Here is a 19,557-nt window from a genome sequence, read left to right as displayed (position 1 = left end):
TCAAATATTTTCTCTTAGATATAGTGTTCCATGCCGCATTTCAGTATTTCTGTATCACGGTGCAATCTGGAGACAGAAACCACAGGATAATTGATCAGGGAAAATTTGTTATAAACGAAGAGGGGTTGGCTACAATGGGCAAGGGAAACTAAAGAATATAGGAGTCGCAGATACAGGAAGCAGAGCGCCCAAGGAAGGAGCAAATCTGGAAAAGGCTGGGCTCCAGACCTCACTGGAGAAGATGTGGCGTATCCTACCAGACGGCAGACAAGTTCACTGCAGTGCTGCACTGCAGAACTGCCCGGGAATCTGCCAGTGTGGGCGCACCCTGCTAAGCCATCCTTGGGGTCTGCAGAGAAGCTGCCCGGGGGGTGGGTGCCACGTGCCTCCACGTATAAGAAGAGAACCGGGAACCAGGGCCCTTCCTCTTCCAGTGTCCCTCCAGCACCCTCTAAAACTGTACCAGTGGCAAGGCCACAGGAAGACAGCCCTGGAAAGCAGTGGACTGACAACTGGCGCAGTCCGCCCCCTCTGACTACTGAGCCTCCGTACGTTCCCATTTAACAAGATACAGACAGCTGTAACGGAAATTAGAAAAATTATGTCCGTATAACATTTATCTTGAAGTCTAGTGCCCAACGAGAGTAGTGCAGTTAGATGAGGATGAGAAGGAAGATGGAGAGACCCCTGTGTGTTTAGACCCCTGTGTGTTTAGAGGTAGTTAAATGGCATTTTTAGATAAAATATTAAACATCTAAATTTTATTTTCCTTCATCTAAATAAATTAAAGGCACTGTTCTTATACTTGGGGCTTAAGAATTAGTTTTGGCTTAGAAACATAAAAAATAAGAGTCTTTTTGACTGTAATTGAGCCACAGCCAGTAAAAAGAGAGGAAGCACTGTGTCTGTGTGTCATGCATGTTTGCCTAGTGTAAAATTCACCACTCCTAATTCAGTACGTTAGTTAACCAAAATATTCAAGAGTCAGGAATCCCCTCTGGCCATTGAGCAAAGATAGGAAACAATATTTTGTATGAATGGTCTGAAAAGAGGAGAAATTAAGTGGGGAAAAGGTTTGGGACCTGGTAGCTGAGATGCCAGTCACTGGGACAAATGAGGCTACTTTGCACAGACCACACAGGCTGTTTGCCCACAGGCAGACAGACATGGTAGTAGCATTAGAGCAAATAGTGGGGTCATAATTTGGGAGTACCTCAGTATCATGAGTCAGTTCTTAGGGAAAAGACTGACAAGAATTTTTGTTCCAGAAGCCTTAACAACAGACATAACTCATGGGTGCTGCATTAAGTAGTTCTACGGGTTCTTTGGAAGGAGTTTTTGTTATTATAGGAAGAAAACAGGAATAAAATCAGTCTCATATGACCCATAGAGGCTTCTTAGGAATATTGATGACAGAATAGATGTTTCACTAATCTTGGCTGATACTTGTTGATATTTGGGTCTGTGACTTAGAAGAAAGGAGAGATTCGAGGCCAAGTCTGATGTCCCTTGCACAGTATGACCTTATTACTTATTACCCATCTCTTCCTACCCATTTCAAAACTGTCTCTCTCCCTGGTTGTCATTGTTTGTGTTTTATTTCTTACTTGATGTTAGTGGACAGCTAAAAGTTTTAGAGTTTGCTTTTTCATCATCGATTTTTCCCAGCTACAAGAACTGTGTGAGAAGTTGGGGAGCTAGTGAAGTCGGGTGGGGACAGGTGTACCCCCCAGCTGTGGAGTAGTTTTGCTTAACACTTATACCCGGAGGGTATTGACTTGGATACTAGACTTACCACGCTATTGGCCTTCAGATTTTCAGCCAATAAGGGACTTCTCCTTGCTGAAGAACTAACCAGAACTCCCAAGTACACATAGGGGAGTTGGGTTCATATCTCCAGTTACCTTTTCAGTCGACTCTTAAGGGTTTCAGTTGTAGAGATCCCCATGACCTTCAGGTGGGGAGCGTGTAGGTCAAGGTTGGATCATCTTACAAGTTCCTCAGGACTCATTATTTTCTCTCCTAAACATTTCAGCATTTTAAGAGAGATGATTTGGAGCCTCCATTTTGTCATTAGTGAGTACATATTATAAAACATTTGAACCGTTGTGGAATGTTTGGTGTCATAACTCTTGGATTGCTAAAAGCAGTTGGTGTTAGTGTCCATGCCTAACTGTAAGTGGGTTTTTGTTTTCTTTTGTTTTTTGTTTTGTTTTCAGGTTTTTCTGAGGAGTGATCGAGTGGCCAGAATGGTTCAGAGTGGAGGATGTTCTGCTAATGACTTCAGAGAGGTGTTTAAGAAAAACATAGAAAAACGTGTGCGGAGTTTGCCAGAAATTGATGGCTTGAGCAAAGAGACAGTGCTGAGCTCCTGGATAGCCAAATATGATGCCATTTACAGGGGTGAAGAGGACTTGTGTAAACAGCCAAACAGAATGGCCCTGAGCGCTGTTTCTGAACTTATTCTGAGCAAGGAACAACTCTATGAAATGTTTCAGCAAATTTTGGGGATCAAAAAACTAGAACACCAACTTCTTTATAATGCATGTCAGGTAAGTGATCATGATATTTCCTATTCCCCTGACTCACAGAATGAACACCAAGTCTTTACAGGCCTGTGAAGATGTACTTTACTTTCTCTAATCACTTTGTTTGAAAAGGTGAGTGAAATTGAATTTTAATATGTCAAATAATGACATTTGGAAGAAGCTTTGAAAGAATTATTTGATAGGAGAAGAATATCTGTGCATTTTATTCAGTAAGTAATTGTTCCATGTGCCCTATCTTAGGACATCAGATTTGTACCTATTGGGTGTATGTGTATGGGGCATGCCCTGAATAGTAAAGTGAAAATCGTGTTATCTGAAGAAGCTTGGCAATTTATAATAAACAGGTATTCCTCACTGCAGAATAATTTTTCATAAAGATATGATACTCATCTTCAGAGTTTTATGGAAGTGACTGACATTTCAAAAATTTTTTCTTTAACCCAGCCAGATAGAAATGAATTGAAGAAGATTGCTGAACTACATAATTTAGAGGTGACAGAGTAAATAATATATTTTCTCTTCAGTTGTTATTTTAATCATACATATGAAAAACTAAATAAAATATCATGTTTGTTCCATGTCTTTCATCTTTAGATCCTATGATTTGTCTAAATGTATTCCTCCCTTAGTTGTATTTTGTTTGCTTATTTTAGAGCTATAAATTATTTAACTGTGCCCTAATATGCAATTTAAATTGACAGAATTCTGGCATTTAAAAATTCCTGTGTTCATTAAGAGTCACACTTCTATAATGTACATATGTTTACATTTATTTTAAATCTTTTTGCAAATCTACTTCTCAATTTCTGTATTCTATGTGTATCATTTACTTTGCATTACTAATTTGTGAATCATTTCCAGTGAATAAATTAGCAGAGTTAATTAATGGAAAAGCAATGTGGAACCTTAACCCTGTGAACAATTCATGCTTTCACTATCATTGTTTTTACTGTATTATTAAACCAGGTGGTGGTTTTGATAACATGGGAGGATGACTGTACAGCCAAAATCTTCCATTGTAAAAGAAACACAACTGGGACTTTGTATTTTTAATGGAGCAGTAGCTCACTTGTATAGTTAAATATCGATGAACATAATTTATTAGTAAAATTCAGATTCAGACACTGAGTAAATGTTTACCGAGTGTTCAAGCCAAAAACTTTGCTAGGTGTTGGGGAAACCAACCTTAACTAAATAAAATATTTGTTCTCTATGTGCTGAAGTCTTAATAGAGCAGGTAGACCTCTAAAATAAGTTATTACAAATGCAGTAGAATTTATCCTGAATGTTACAAGGTCATAACATACATTCCTGTGGACCTACGGGTTTATGTTTATTTACTCAAAATGTACTAAAATTAATCTTTTGTTTACTTTTAAAGATCACTTCTGCAGCAAGGGTTTTGACCTCCTGGTTTCTGTCCTCTGTGATGTGGAACATATTGGGTTGTCCAAAAGATTCATTCGATATTTTCTGTCAGATGGCTCAAGTAGTGCTTAGTTGTCTTTAACTTCATTCAAAACAGTTTTGTTAGATTGTATTCTGACAGCTGTCATAGCAGCATGCATTTTAAAAAGCTTATCAAAATTGGTGAGTAGCCATTGTAATATTGAAGATGGAAGAAAAAAGCACATTTTCGGCATATTATGCTTTATTATTTCAAGAAAGGTAAAAAAGCAACTAAAATGCAAAAGAAGATTTGTGCAGCGTATGGAGAAGGTGCTGTGAGTGATAGAACGTGTCAAAAGTGGTTTGCAAAGTTTTGTGCTGGAGATTTCTCGCTGGACGTTGCTCCACGGTCGGGTAGATCAATTCAAGTTGATAGCGATCAAATAAAGACATTAATTGAGAACAGTCAATGTTATACCACGCAGGAGATAGCCGACATTCTCAAAATATCCAAATCAAGCATTGAAAATCATTTACACCTGCTTGGTTATGTTAATCGCTTTGATGTTTGGGTTCCACATAAGCGAAAGAAACCTTCTTGACCACATTCCCGCATGCGAGTCTCTACTTAAACGTAACAAAAACATTTTGTTTTTAAAACAAATTGTGATGGGTGATGAAAAGTGGATACTGTACAACAGTGTGGAACAGAAGAGATCGTGGGGCAAGTGAAGTGAACCACGACCAACCACACCAAAGGCCGGTCTTCATCCCAAGAAAGTGATGTTGTGTATATGGTGGGATTGGAAGGGAGTCCTCTATTATGAGCTCCTTCTGGAAAACCAAACGATTAATTCCCAACGAGTACTGCTCCCAATTAGACCAACTGAAAGCGGCACTCGACGAAAAGCATCCAGAATTAGTCAACAGAAAACACATAATCTTCCATCAGGATAATGCAAGACCACATGTTTCTTTGATGACCAGGCAAAGACTGTTACAGCTTGGCTGGGAAGTTCTTTTTTTTTTTTTTTTTTTTTTTTTTAGATTTTTTTTTTGATCTGGACCATTTTTAAAGTCTTTATTGAATTTGTTACAATATTACTTCTGTTTTATGTTTTGTTTTTTTGGCTTCAAGGCATGTGAGATCTTAGCTCCCCAACCAGGAATCGAACCCACACCATCTGCACTGGAAGGTGGAGTCTTTAACCACTGGACCACCAGGGAAGTCCCTTGGCTGGGATGTTCTGATTCATCCGCCATATTCACCAGACATTGCACCTTTGGATTTCCATTTATTTTGGTCTTTACAGGATTCTCTTAATGGAAAAAATTTCGATTCCCTGGAAGACTGTAAAAGGCATCTGGTACAGTTCTTTGCTCAAAACGATAAAAGGTTTTGGGAAGATAGAATTATGAAGTTGCCTGAAAAATGGCAGAAGGTAGTGGAACAAAAACAGTGAATATGTTGTTCAATAAAGTTCTTGGTGAAAATGAAAAACATATCTTTTATTTTTACTTAAAAACCGAAAGAACCTTTTGGCCAACCGAATATTTCTAGTTCAAGTCTCTATCTGTAATAATGGATTTATTTTTACTTTCAGTTCTCTCAGTATTTGCCTCATGTATCTTGATGCTTTGTTAGGTTCATACACATTTAGCATTTAGCATTGTCATGTCTTTTTGTGGAATTAACCCCTTTATATAAAGTCCCTCTCTGTCCCTGATGATCTTTTTTTCTTTTTTGAAGTATACTTCATCTCAAAATAGCTACTTCAGCTTTCTTTTGATTAGGGTTAGCATGGTGTATCTTTCTCCATCTGTTTCTTTTTTTTGTTGTTTGTTTCGGTACACGGGCCTCTCACTGTTGTGGCCTTTCCCGTTGCGCAGCACAGGCTCCGGACGCACAGGCTCAGTGGCCATGGTTCACGGGCCCAGCCACTCCGCGGCATGTAGGACCCTCCCGGACCGGGGCACGAACCTGTGTCCCCTGCATCGGCAGGCAGACTCTCAACCACTGCGCCACCAGGGAAGCCCCATCTGTTTCTTTTTAACCTGTCTGATTCTTTGTTTAAAGTGGGTTTCTTGTAGACAGCTGCATATTACCTCTGGTTTTTGTTTTTCTTTTTAATCCAGTCTGACAATTTCTTTTAATGGGTGTGTTTAGACCATTTGTATACAAAGTGATGTAGTTGGATCCCATTCTGCAGTCTTTGTAAGTGTTGACTCTTTCTTGCATTTGTTCTTTGCCCTCCTTTTTCTGCCTTCTTTAATTTTAATTGAACATTTATATGATTCCATTTTATATTCTCTTTTGATGCACTACTTATCTTTTTTTTTTTGGTTTTTTTTTTTTTTTTTTTTTTTTTTTTCCGTACGCGGGCCTCTCACTGTTGTGGCCTCTCCCGTTGCGGAGCACAGGCTCCGGATGCGCAGGCTCAGCGGCCATGGCTCACGGGCCCAGCCGCTCCGCGGCATATGGGATCCTCCCAGACCGGGGCACGAACCCGTATCCCCTGCATCGGCAGGCGGACTCTCAACCACTGCGCCACCAGGGAGGCCCACTACTTATCTTTTTAAAGAGTGTTTAGTAATTGCCCTAGGGCTTACAATATGTATTTTAAAATAATCTAAGCTTACCTTCAAATAACACTATAAGGCTTCAAGTGTAGTACAGCTCTCCCATAATAGAGAATTCTCAATTCCTCCTTCCCATCCCTTGTGAAATTTCTGTCATTCATTTCACTTATAATGTGCTCTATTCACCAAACATATTGTTACTACTCTTGCTTTAAACAGATAATTTTTAGATCAATTAATAAGAAAAATAAAAGATATATGTGTGTGTGTGTGTATCTTATCTGTCTATATATATATATATATATATATATAATTTCACCTTCATTTATTCCTTCTCTGACACTTTTCTTTCTTCATGTAGATCCAAGTTTCCGTACTACATCATTTTACTTATCTGAAAAACTTCTTTGAACATTTTTTGAAAGGCAGGAGTACTGATAATGAACTCCCCCAGTTATTGTATATCTGATAAAAGTCTCTGTTTCTTCTTTATCTTTAAAGGATAATTTCATTAGATATAGAATTAGCTTTTTTTCTCTTTTAACATTCTAAAGATTTCACTCCATTTTCTTGCTTGTGTGGTTTCTGATGAGTAGTCCGATCAAGCTCTTATCGTCGATTCTCTGTAAGGTGTTTTGTTTGTTTTTTTTTTTGTCCTCTGGCTTCCTTTAATAATTTCTCCTTGGCTTAGTTTTCTGCAGTTCAAATATGATATGCCTGGGTATGAGTTTTTTGATATTTCTCCTGCTCGGTGTTTTCTGAGCCTCCTGAATTTAGGGGTTGGTGTGTGTCCTTACATTTGGAAAATTCTCAGCCATTATTAATTCAAACGTTCCTTATATCCTATTCTCACCTTCTCCTGCCAGTATTTTAGTTATATTTGTTATGTCTAGTTATGTTACTCGTCACAGTTCTGGGATGTTCTTTTTATTTTTTTGTTTGCTTTTTAGTTCTCTTTCTCTTTGCATTTCAGAGAGGGAAGTTTCGGTTGACCTTCGAGTGTCCTGATTCTTTCCTCAGAATCAGCAAGTCTACTGATAAGCCCATGGAAGGCATTGTTTCTGTCTGTTAGTGTTTTTGATTTCTAGCATTTCCTTTGATTCTTTCTTAGAGTTTCCACCTCCCTGCTTATATTATCCATCTGTTCTTACCTGTTTTCAACTTTTTCCGTTACAGCCCTTAATATATTATTAACGGTTACTTAAATTCCTTGTTAGTTAACTACGTCTGTGTGACATCTTAATCTGGTTTGGATTCATGATTTGTCTCCACAGACTGTGTTCCTTTTTCTTTTTTTGCCTTTTGGCATGCTTTGTAACTTCTTGTTGAGAGCCAGGCATGTTGTATCAGGTAAGAGAAACTGTGGTATATTTGCCTTTAGTGTGAGGATTTATGTTAATCTGACTGGGAGGTTGGCTGTGTTTAATGTTTGTTGTAGCCACAGGCACAAGAAGCTTCACATTCTTCTAGTGTCCTTGTCTTTTTCTCCTGTCTTGACTTTGGGCTTCCATAAGTATTCCTCTTCAGAGAGTCTGTATCTGTGGCTCTTTAACTGTGATCAGCTGTTCTTCTGGAGAGATGCTGGTGTTGTGGTAGGGTGCTGGGGAGAAGGGAGCGTTCATTCTACCATTTGGTAAAGTCTCAGTCTTTCCATGGGCCTGTGTCTCAGGGCTGTAACTTGCACAAGTGTTTCTGACCTTTGTCCCCGAGTATTGTTTTCCTCCTCACCTGCACCCCTTATTTCCTTCCCTGGCTAAAGCATCCCCCATTTGTTTCCTTGAAGTCTTGTCTCCTGTTCATGGTGGGTTTTTTGTTACTATTATTTTTTTTCAAATAGACAAGACAGGAAGCCTGCAAAGGACTGCAGAGGGCAGCCTTCTCCTCCTCCAGCTGGAATAAGTTTTCAGCGTTTTCTTCTAACAAAGTCCTTTCCCCTTTGTTAGGGAAAAGAATCTGGGAGGTGTAACAGTGGCTCTTCTCCCCCTCTTCCGGCCAGGTTCACAAGGGGAGCCTTCTTGGATCCTTACCATGAGAACTTGGTGGGGTTACTGGAAGAAAGCCCAGGAAAGTGTGGAAGCCCCTTTATGATTACAACCCCAGGAGTTTCTCACTCTCTACACTCAGCTTCCAGTAGTTTGTCCAAATTACTAGTCAAATAAGTGGTTCTATATTTCTGGCACCCATTGACTTCTGCTTTAAATGTAGTATCTCTGTTTTTCCTGTGTCTCCAGATACTGGGTTAGTGGTTTGCCCTGAAAGCTCGGTTCTCTGGTAAGTGAAGAAAAGTCATTGATTTTCAGCTTGTCCAGCTCTTTATTGTGAAGACAGGAGGCATGACTTCTCATAAGCTCTTTACATGTCTGAGCTGAAACTAGAGTTCTCTTCAGCTCTGAGATTTGAAAGAAACGCTTAAAGATTTTTTGATTAACTTAAAGAAATTACAAAAATACTCATAAGTAAGGGAAGAGCTTTCCTTTGGAATAAGAATCATTTTACAGAAATTAAGAAAATGGATTGTTGAGAAAAATAGCTGAGGTTCTTTTTTTCCCCTCAAGGACCTGTCTATCTTGTTTGTTCTTTTGTTGTCTTTCAACAGAGTTTAAAAAAGAAAAGGCTATAGAGATCACAGAAGATAACCTGCCCTTTATAGGGAAGGAATGGTGTGAGGAGAGGAATTAGTAGAGCAGGGCTCGGGGAAGCAGCTTGGTCTAAAGCTAGCCAAGCTGCGGGCACCTGGCTCCAGGTACATGTTGGTGGAATTTACTCCACTTTCCCTGTGTCTCAGGAAAGGCTTTGAGGCTCTTGCTAACTGTAAAATTCTTGCTTCTGTATTTATCTACCCTGTCTGGTCCCTTGTTTTTGCCAACAGTGCTCTCCTAGGAAATCTCAAATATGTTTTGTTGCTTCAGGGTCAGAAGCTCAGGATAGGAAGCTGCTCTGCTGAGATGTGCAGGTTGGCAGCGGCCAGACAGCCCCTGGGGACTTGGAAAGGAAAGGACGTGAATGAGGAGGGAGCATTGCCAGGGCTGCCACCTGAAGCTGACAGGAGCCTCACGTGGTTTTGTAGCCCTTGTCCCAGAGCTGTAGGTTTAGCATCCAGAATGGAAAAACAGGAAGCTGTCTTCTGAAGAAGCATAGGTGTTTATATTACTTCCAGTCAGAGCCAAGAACTTATTAATTTCAAAATTAAGGCATTTAAGAGTTCCCTTTAGGAAACTCTTAAAAGCACTAATTTAGAAGATAGCATGTATAACAAGTTATGAAACCAGGGATAATTGAAAGAAAAATTATTTACATGTTATCAGAAAAACATAAGAACAACCCACATATGTCATGGATTAGTTCTTGTGCTATTGAAACTGCCTGTCAGATTTTTGATTCTTTGCTTTGAGAATATTGTGTTTGCATTGGTGCACATTCATAGAACAAAATACTAAGAAAAAAAGATGAAAAAAGAGCGCAAACTGTACATTCTACAATGAGTAACATAACAATACCAGAATCTGAAATTGTTAGCCATCATTTACTTGAATCAGGATATTAAATTAACAGGGGTGAAAGAAGCCCAGTCTGTCAGTAAAGAGTTTAATTTCAGAATAACTTGAAGGAAATGCAGTGACTTTCAAATAAATACAATCATACTTTTAGAGAAATGAAGTTAGTTGATATTAAAGCTATGTGTTTTATAGTCTTAAGAATAATTTTTATTTCACATATATATATATTTTTTTGTGGTACGCGGGCCTCTCACTGTTGTGGCCTCTCCCGTTGCGGAGCACAGGCTCCGGACGTACAGGCCCAGCGGCCATGGCTCAAGGGCCCTGCCGCTCTGCGGCATGTGGGATCCTCCCGGACCGGGGCACGAACCCGTGTCCCCCGCATCGGCAGGCGGACTGTCACTCACTGCACCACCAGGGAAGCCCTTCACATATTTTTGAATGAAAATATTGTTACTTAAGTGGTACCTGTAATGAATCAGCCTTCCTCGAACAGAAATGAAATGTCTTTTAAAGATTATTTTAAAATATGACAAAGCGTGGTACACTGTGTTTAAATCAGTCCGTTAACCCATTCTCTGTAATCATGTAGAGAATACAGATGGTAACATAGAATGGAGATCTAGTTATTTGCTAGCTTTAATTTTTTTCAAAGGAAGCACTCTTGTAAATGCCACAGTGGCGTGGTAAGTCCCTGGCTCTACCTTCTTGAGGTTGAGGAGAATGCAGTATTGGGGAGAATTGTGTAATCTTCAGGTGTGACATGAAGAGGGTTACCAGGATGAGAAGATGCTAAATGTTCTGTGGTGGGGGAGGGGTGAGCATGTGCCGGTGAGGAGATGTGAAGCAGCCCCTGGCGTCTGGGGGTAGCTGCTAGCATAAGGAGGGCTGGGTTGGGGCTGTGATTGGAGGTGACATCAGCACATGTGGGTGTGGCTCTTGTAGATTGCAGAGACGCACAATCCTAAGTGACCAGAGTCTGAGTAGTGGAACACATAGTACCATATACACTGTCCTTCTCCTCCTTCTACCTTCTAAGAGGATTAATTAACTGAATTTTACAGCCATCTAGATCCTGATCTTTTCTGCCGAAAGCAATCTTCATTAATCTTTCATAATCTCCTTCCACTAACTGAAGAAAGTTTCACCCATGCTTACCCAAGAGTCAAAGCAAAGTTACCTGGAACCTTCCTCTCTAAATACCGCTCCCCCTGCCCTCACCAAATCCCTTATATTCTGAAGACTGTAAGGACTGTGTTAAGTACTATTACAGAACTGGTTGTGTGCTTGTAAGGAATAAGCAGGAATATTTATGAATGGTTAAAAAGTATAGTGTTCAGGTTTATGATTCCCTCCCCCTAGAAATCTCAAGCTTTGGAGATTAAGCACTTGAGGTCTAGGAATTTAAAAAAAATCAACAGAGGCAATTGCTGTGCTTCTTGCCCCTCTCACTGTGACAGTCTTCCCCCGGAAGTGCAGGAACCATGAGGCATTCTGTTCTGAAGACCCCCTTTCACGGTGTGTAAAGGGAAAATAGGGAGAGACATGTGAAGCGCTCAGAGGAAATTGGTATCTGTCTTTTGCTGCTGTCATCTGTTTTCTCAACTAGTATCATGTGATTGATAATACATTTTAACATAATTTGTCTACTTTGGCAGAAATATAAAAGCACATTCTACAGAGACAACATTTGATAACAAAAATCACTTGCAAATCAGGAAAATAAAGCTAAGGAAATGATTGTTAGCAAGGTATATCTTTCCTGTGTGTGTAATTTTAAATCTCAAAATGTCTGGGGAAAATATTCAAGTGAATGTCATTAAATGGCAATTGTTATGTTTTAGGAAACAGCAAGGAGCAACTGAAGACCTTAAGACTGATTGGATCGTATAATACCTGACTTGAAATTCTGGAGTTAATAATTAGCTATAATATTTATAGAAATATAAATATTCACTTCTTTTTTTTAAATAAATGTATCATGATATATAATTGATGAATATGATTTCAGTTAAATAAATGCGAATCTGATTAGTAATATTGAATCAGTTTCCTCTCTAAAAACTGTTTTTATTTTTTTAAATATCTTTATTGGAGTATAATTGCTGTACAATGCTGTGTTAGTTTCTGCTGTATAACAAAGTGAATCAGCTATACGTATACATATGTCCCCATATCCTCTCCCTCTTGCGTCTCCCTTCCACGCTCCCTATCCCACCCCTCTAGGTGGTCTCAAAGCACGGAGCTGATCTCCCTGTGCTATGCAGCTGCTTCCCATTAGTTATCTGTTTTACATTTGGTAGTGTGTATATGTCCACGCCACTCTCTCGCTGCATCCCAGCTTACCCTTCCTCCTCCCCGTGTCCTCAAGTCCATTCTATACATCTGCATCTTTATTCCTGTCCTGCCCCTAGGTTCTTCAGAACCTTTTTTTTTTTTTTTTGGATTCCATATATATGTGTTAGCGTACAGTATTTGTTTTTCTCTTTCTGACTTACTTCACTCTGTATGACAGACTCTAAGTCCATCCACCTCACTACAAATAACTCAATTTTGTTTCTTTTTATGGCTGAGGAGTATTCCATTGTATATATGTGCCACATCTTCTTTATCCATTCATCTGTCGGTGGACACTTAGGTTGCTTCCATGTCCTGGCTATTGTAAATAGTGCTGCAATGAACATTGTGGTACATGTCTCTTTTTGAATTATGGTTTCCTCAGGGTATATGCCCACTAGTGGGATTGCTGGGTCATATGATAGTTCTATTTTTAGTTTTTTAAGGAACCTCCATACTGTTCTCCATAGTGGCTGTATCAATTTACATTCCCACCAACAGTGCATGAGGATTCCCATTTCTCCACACCCTCTCCAGCATTTATTGTTTGTAGACTTTTTGATGATGGCCGTTCTGACCGGTGTGAGGTGATACCTCATCGTGGTTTTGATTGCATTTCTCTAGTGATTAGTGATGTTGAACATCCTTTAATGTGTTTGCTGGCAATCTGTATATCTTCTTTGGAGACATGTCTATTTAGGTCTTCTGCCCATTTTTGGATTGGGTTGTTTGTTTTTTTGATATTGAGCTGCATGAGCGGCTTGTATATTTTGGAGATTAATCCCTTGTCGGTTGTTTCGTTTGCAAATATTTTCTCCCATTCTGAGGGTTGTCTTTTCGTCTTATTTATGGTTTCCTTTGCTGTGCAAAAGCTTTTAAGTTTCATTAGGTCCCATTTGTTTATTTTTGTTTTTATTTCCATTTCTCTAGAAGGTGGGTCAAAAAGGATCTTGCTGTGATTTATGTCACAGAGTGTTCTCCCTGTGTTTTCCTCTAAGAGTTTTATAGTGTCTAGCCTTACATTTAGGTCTTTAATCCATAAAGGTTGTCTTTATAATTGTGAATACAACTGTATTAAATTCTTAAATCAAGTTATAACTTTTATCAGTGTTGCTTCATTTGACTGTGCATTATTTTTTTTTTACATTTAGCCTACGTGTAGAGGAACTACATAAAAATATTTCTGACTAAGGTTTCTTCTAAAGATGTTTTAACTTATTTCTGCTTTCTCCCAAATCTCATCAGATAAAAATATAGGCTACAGTTAGATATTCCCTGCATTTATTTTTAGACTTTTCTTCTTTCCTTAGATCTAGCCTATAGAAATTAGGGTTTTATCCCAGCGTGTCCACATTTTTTTTTCTTAATGATAAGAGAACACAAATCTTCAGAGAATTTTAATTTTGTCTCACTTTATTCTCTTCACTTGGAATCCCCCTTCTCTGTTCTTAAAGAATCAAGCGAAATTCCTCCTCCACAAAGCCTCCTCTGCTCCTGCCTTCACTCATTTTTCTTAAATATTGTGGGAGGGGGGAAATCCGTGAGGAATGTATAATTCCCTAGCATACCCAAAAGCTTGTGATATTCTACTTTGTAATATAGATAGTTATACATGCCTCCCTTATTGCATTGTAACAACTTGAACATAGGATAAATATTTAAATCCTTTCACCATAAATTGTCCAGTAATATTTAACGTGTTTCCTGTTGTGGACACTCATGGTAAGTGACTGACAGACTGAAAACTGAGGGTGAGGTGTCGTGAAGGAGTGGGAGGTGGTTACGTTGAAACCTGGGGTCAAACTATACGATTCAGACCCTGGTCCTGCTGAGTATGAACTGTGTGACCTTGACCCTGGAAAATTGTTTAAACCTGTCTGTGCTTTAGATTTTTCATTACTAACCTGGGTTGATGATAGGAACTCCTTCCATATGGTTGCTCTGAGGTTTAAATGTAATAATGTTACAAACACTTAGAATGGTTCCTGACATACAGTGCTATATAAATTCACCTCTTGCTAGTCCTGATGAGGCTGAAGTTCTAATCTGCTCTGACAGAGTCCTCTAAAGTCGCTGATAGTGTCTGTGTTATTTTACTTAGTGCTAAAATCTCTCCATTTCATCGTTATTAATGTGAATGTATATTCAATTATTTTATTGAGGGAAGCATAGTTAGTAAATAATTGCTTGAAAATGTTAGCTCATGACTTCTGTCTAGAAGATAAAATGTTAATACCAAATGGAATCCTAAGGAAAATTTCATGATGTGCAAAAATTTGTGAAGTTATACCTACCATTTTAGGCAATATGTATGCATAGTCTCCAGGCTGGTTTTTATGTTTGAGGTTAAAGTTCTTACGTTCTTACTTTTGAACATTTTTTTCCATTACTTAATATAGTTTAGTTCAGTTCACATAGGCTAATTTTATATCTCATTAACTCGTTCATGTTTTTCCTACTTTTTTTTTTTTTTTTGTGGTACGCGGGCCTCTCACTGTTGTGGCCTCTCCCGTTGCGGAGCACAGGCTCCGGACGCGCAGACTCAGCAGCCATGGCTCACGGGCCCAGCCGCTCCGCGGCATGTGGGATCTTCCCGGACCGGGGCACAAACCCGCATCCCCTGAATCGGCAGGTGGACTCTCAACCACTGCGCCACCAGGGAAGCCCTTTCCTACTTTTAAGTAGTAATCAAAGGGAAGTGTGGTTTGGGAAATGCACTTTTAAGACTCTCAGAACTGTTCTCCGAGAAGCTGCGGCAGAACTGCTCTTTCCGAGCCAGGTTTCTTATACACAGTTTAGCAAGTAGACGTGAGAGTGATCTTTACAAACTCTGCCTTTAGCAGCCGAGTGCTCCCTGACTCAGACGTAACAGCATCCAGGCAATGCATCCCTCTTGAGAATACGGGAATCACTTCACTTCCTTGTGCTCTTTGTGCTGCACGAAATTGCAGAAAGAGTTTTAGTTACCTTGGAGTTGCTGGCTAATTGTCAATGATCAGATAGCGAGGAGGAAGGACTTTTTTGTTTCTATTTTTGAGGGAGGTTGCCTCATGGAAGATGGGTCAGTCTGGAGGGATGTTAGGGTCCAAGAACCTTTCAAATACAGGTGGAATTATTCCTTGTATTTACATTAAAACTGGGACTGGTTACAGGAATCCCACCACTGGAGATGGATTGGTTTAGGCCTCTTGTTAGGGTGGTAGGGTGACCTAAGAAGGGTCATATATTGTGGTGTGAGGTAGGGGTCATAAATATCTGAGAAGTTGAATAATGAGAAGACTACTATGAAAGATATGTCATCAGATAGTACCTGCTTTGTTACCCAATAGGTAGGCAGGTAGTCTTCTCAGAAGATTTGGAGATTGATCTGGACAACGAAGGTAGGTAAGAAGAGCATCCCAGGCAGGAGAAACACAAACAAGATATATGATGGGGAAATGTAATATGTTTTGTATATAATGAGCAAACTAATTTGTATAAATAAAGCAAGTATCCAAGAGGGTAAAAAGTGAGATTGGTACGAAATAGGGTGGACCTGAAAACTAAGCTGAGATGTTTGGGTATCATTCTTTCTCATTCATATCCACTTATTTTCATTCACTTCCACCCATCCTTCCCTGCCCTTTACTCCTCCTCCTCTTCTCAGATGTTAGCCTGATCAAGGGTAGTGAGAATCATGTGTAGAAATAGGGCAGCCATGAAGAAGGGTGGATTGTAAAGAAGGACACTTCAGTCTTAGCTGAGGCCATTGTTGGATGCCTGAAAGGAAAGACCTTGCCTTCAACTGGAGATAGAGAACTGGGACTCAGGACAGAGGCCAGAGCTATGTGCTGAGTTATGTTATGATATCATATACAACAGCAGACACTCTGTCTAGAACAGCTAAGGACCAACTGTGTGTGCTTATGGGCTGAGAGAATGAGGGGGCTAGTCACAGAAAACAGAGCAGGAACAATCAGTAGGGTAGAGTTGTACTCTGTCTTCACGATAAGTGATTCAAGTGATGGTAGAAAATTAACAAATTTATTGATGAAGTAAATGAATTTGCTAATACTTAATACAGCTTTTGATCAGGGTTTTTAGGCTATGTTGCAAAATCCATGCATATTTGGCACTGTCAAATAAGTCAAACACTGGGCTATGAGAAAATTATAATGTTGGGTGGAGTGTTCTTTTGGAATTGGGGTTAGGTTTGTGCAAATTCCTTCTCATGATGTATTATCTCTAGATCACCAGATTTATAGATGATATAAACAGAGTAACCAGCAAATGAATTAATCTCAGGGAAAACACTATTTATGTAACAGTGCAAATCCTAGTCTACTTGTATATTTCATACTAAAAGATAAAGCTGAATGTTATAAGAAAGTAACAGAATATAATTTGTTTGAAAAGAGATATGCCATTATTGGACTGGGGACTCAGAAAACAACTAAATTTTTTTTCAGTGGGAGAAGGGCACAATTGACTACAGTTAGCGCAAACAAAGGCATCATTATGGAAAAACACAGCTATTAATCCCCATTTTTAGTGATTGACAATATTAATGTGAAGACAGTTATCCTGGTTCTAGAAAATAGATTAATCATAGAGGGCAATGATGCTAAACAGTGCTATGAAAAGTGCTTTTTAGAAGACTTTTTTTTTCTTGAAGATATGAGCAAATTTGATGAATTTGAGTATTTGATGTTTGTAGTCTTTACAGCATTAGAAGAATGATATCAGATGCTATAAAATGAAGCTGTTGGGTAAAGCTTGGTAAGGTTGTTCTTATGCTGTTTAAAATTTTCTTACCTGTAAGATAGTTGGCCACCAATGAAGTCTTTGGGTCTTCCCAAGGACTTCTGCAAAGGGAGTTTTGTTGATTTCTGAGACCTTCTCTTCTCAGAACTGTGTCCACGGAACTTGAGAGGACTGGGGCCCAGAGAGCCCACGGTTGGAGATTTGCAAGTCAAGACTAATAGATGCGGCATCGGATCAGTATTTTCTCTATTCCTCAAAGTCCAATTTTTAATATTTCCATTTTAGCAAATTCATCCTGATATTATCAACCAGGAAAAACATCTCTTCCATCACTGATTTCCCACACTCCTTGATCAGTAGCTTTCTGGTGGCAATTCTGTTCTGTTTTAAATACTGTTTTTACTGTTTTCTGTATGAAATGTGAACTCCTGGAAGGCCACTACTTCTGCAGCTACAGAAGAACTTTCAGTAGTGCTTGCTGTACAGTAGGTGTAGAAAAAACATAGAGTTAGTAAAGTAATTGTGGGCCATTCAGTTAACATTGCTCAGAGCCTATGTCTTAGTGTCCTTTTATGAAGAATTTAACAAATCTTCCAAAGGGTAAGGTTGATGATGTGTAGGCCTGTGGTGGCCATTTTCCATTTCTTATGTTTGAAAAGCCAGACAGCCTCTTCTAGAAGAAATGAATAGAGACTTCTATAAAGAAGATTCTCCTAGAGCCATGGTTCTTTACCTCTTTTGAGTTAACCACCCCTTTGGGTAAGCTATGAAATTCAGACAATTCCTCAAGGAGAAAAGTGCATATCTCTCCAAATGTTGCTCCCAACTTGAATGGTTCAGACTCCTGAAGGTCCAGGTTAAGAACTTCACAGCCAAGAGAATTCTGAATTTGGAAACAGCAATCCCTGTGTAATGAACAGGAGGAAAATAAAAATATTGAATATTTGTCAAGACATTGAAATATTTTGATAATTAAAGTGATAAAATGTTCTGTATAATAGATACACAAGGCATTGAAGAGAATAAAGATACGTTTGGGCATCTGTTATGGTCAGGGTTGAATGACCCCTCTTTGAAAGACCTGGAAAATATTCTGTGCCAGGAAAGGATATCTGTGAGATATAAGTAATCTATTGTCATATAAAGTGTTGTAATCAGGAATTTAAAAGAAAATGAAATTAAAAGATATCCTTGTGGAGTGAGGACTTGTCTCTGGCCTCTACCACCAACTCCACGGTCCCCAAATTATCCCCATTGTCTTTATCTCACAGCCCAAATCAGGCACTAGTAATGGATACGTCATCAACATTTTAAAGTCTGATGTCCCACATCTATTAAACTATCCATATGGGCTTTCTTCTCCTTTTTTTTTTTTTTTTGTTTTGAGGGGAAGGAGGAGAGGGGATAGTGTGCAAAACCAAGTTTTCAGGAAACAAAAGATTATTTTCACCATAATGATATATACAACTGTATTGGCAAAGTGAAATGCACTTCAAGTGGCTAGAGAGACACTACACCACGCAAAAAAAGAGTCTTGGCCAAGGACTCAGAGTACCTGGATTTGGTCTGCCTTCAACTATGTGATTCCGGGTTTCACTACATAACTCTAATTGGTTTGGTTGTGGGCTGTGAAAGAAAGAGGTCAAAGATGAGACCTAGGCTTTGGGCTTGAACAAACGGTAAATAGGTGTGCCATTTATATGACATGGCATTACTCACGGAAGGAATGATTATGGTGGGGAGATGGAAATCAAAATTCCATTTGGGGCATGTTAAATGCAATGTGCCTTGTCTTCATGCAGGTTGAAATGGTAGGTAGGCAGTTGAAAATAACAGACTGGCCCTCTGGTGAGAGTTTGGAGCTATAAATACATACTTGGGGGTTATCAGTGAATAGATGCTGTTTATGGCCATGGGCTTCGAGGAAATCACCTAGGCAGTGAACGTGTAGATTAAGGAGGTCTGTGGCCCCAATCCAGTGTTTATAAATATTAATCTCTCGTGCATGGGAGCACATCTCCAATTTAATAATGGAAATTAAAATCTATTTGCCTTATTAAATTTATTTTTAAACATTCTGAAAATGAGGTACATTGTATAAAACTAACCAGCTGGGGATTGGGTGGAGGAAGTGGGTGTGGTGATAAAAGGGCAACATATGGTGTTAAAACTGTTCGGTGTCTTGACTGTGGTGCCTGAGTGAACCTAGACAGATAATAAATTGTATAGAAATCCATACAAATGAGTGTGCATAAAACTAAGGGAATTGGAATAGGATGGATGACTGTATCAATCAGTATTCTGGTTGTACATGATGGTATAGTTTTGTAAGACGTTACCATTGAGGGAAACTGGGCGGTGTACAATGGATATCTCTCAATTATTTCTTACAACTGCATGTGAAACTGCAGTTATCTCAACTGAGAAGTCGACCTTTAAGAAAGCATTCATAATCCTAAATA

General features: G+C 39.1%; 1 protein-coding gene across 5 annotated transcripts in view; it reads left to right on the top strand.

Moving 5' to 3' along the window:
* CADPS2 (calcium dependent secretion activator 2) overlaps positions 1 to 19,557 on the top strand; it is a 478,890-nt gene that overhangs the window by 161,122 nt on the left and 298,211 nt on the right. For all 5 annotated transcript variants that reach the window (XM_082631735.1, XM_082631734.1, XM_082631733.1 and 2 more), the window contains one exon: positions 2,220 to 2,552. In XM_082631735.1, the coding sequence (XP_082487861.1) occupies positions 2,220 to 2,552 (333 nt within the window). The remainder of the gene's footprint in view (positions 1 to 2,219; positions 2,553 to 19,557) is intronic.

The sequence above is a fragment of the Mesoplodon mirus genome, assembly GCF_964341445.2.
Source record: "Mesoplodon mirus genome assembly, chromosome: 9".
Taxonomy (NCBI): Eukaryota; Metazoa; Chordata; class Mammalia; order Artiodactyla; family Ziphiidae; genus Mesoplodon; species Mesoplodon mirus.
The sequence above is the reverse complement of the archived record's forward strand: the minus strand, read 5'-3'. Positions and strand labels throughout refer to the sequence as shown.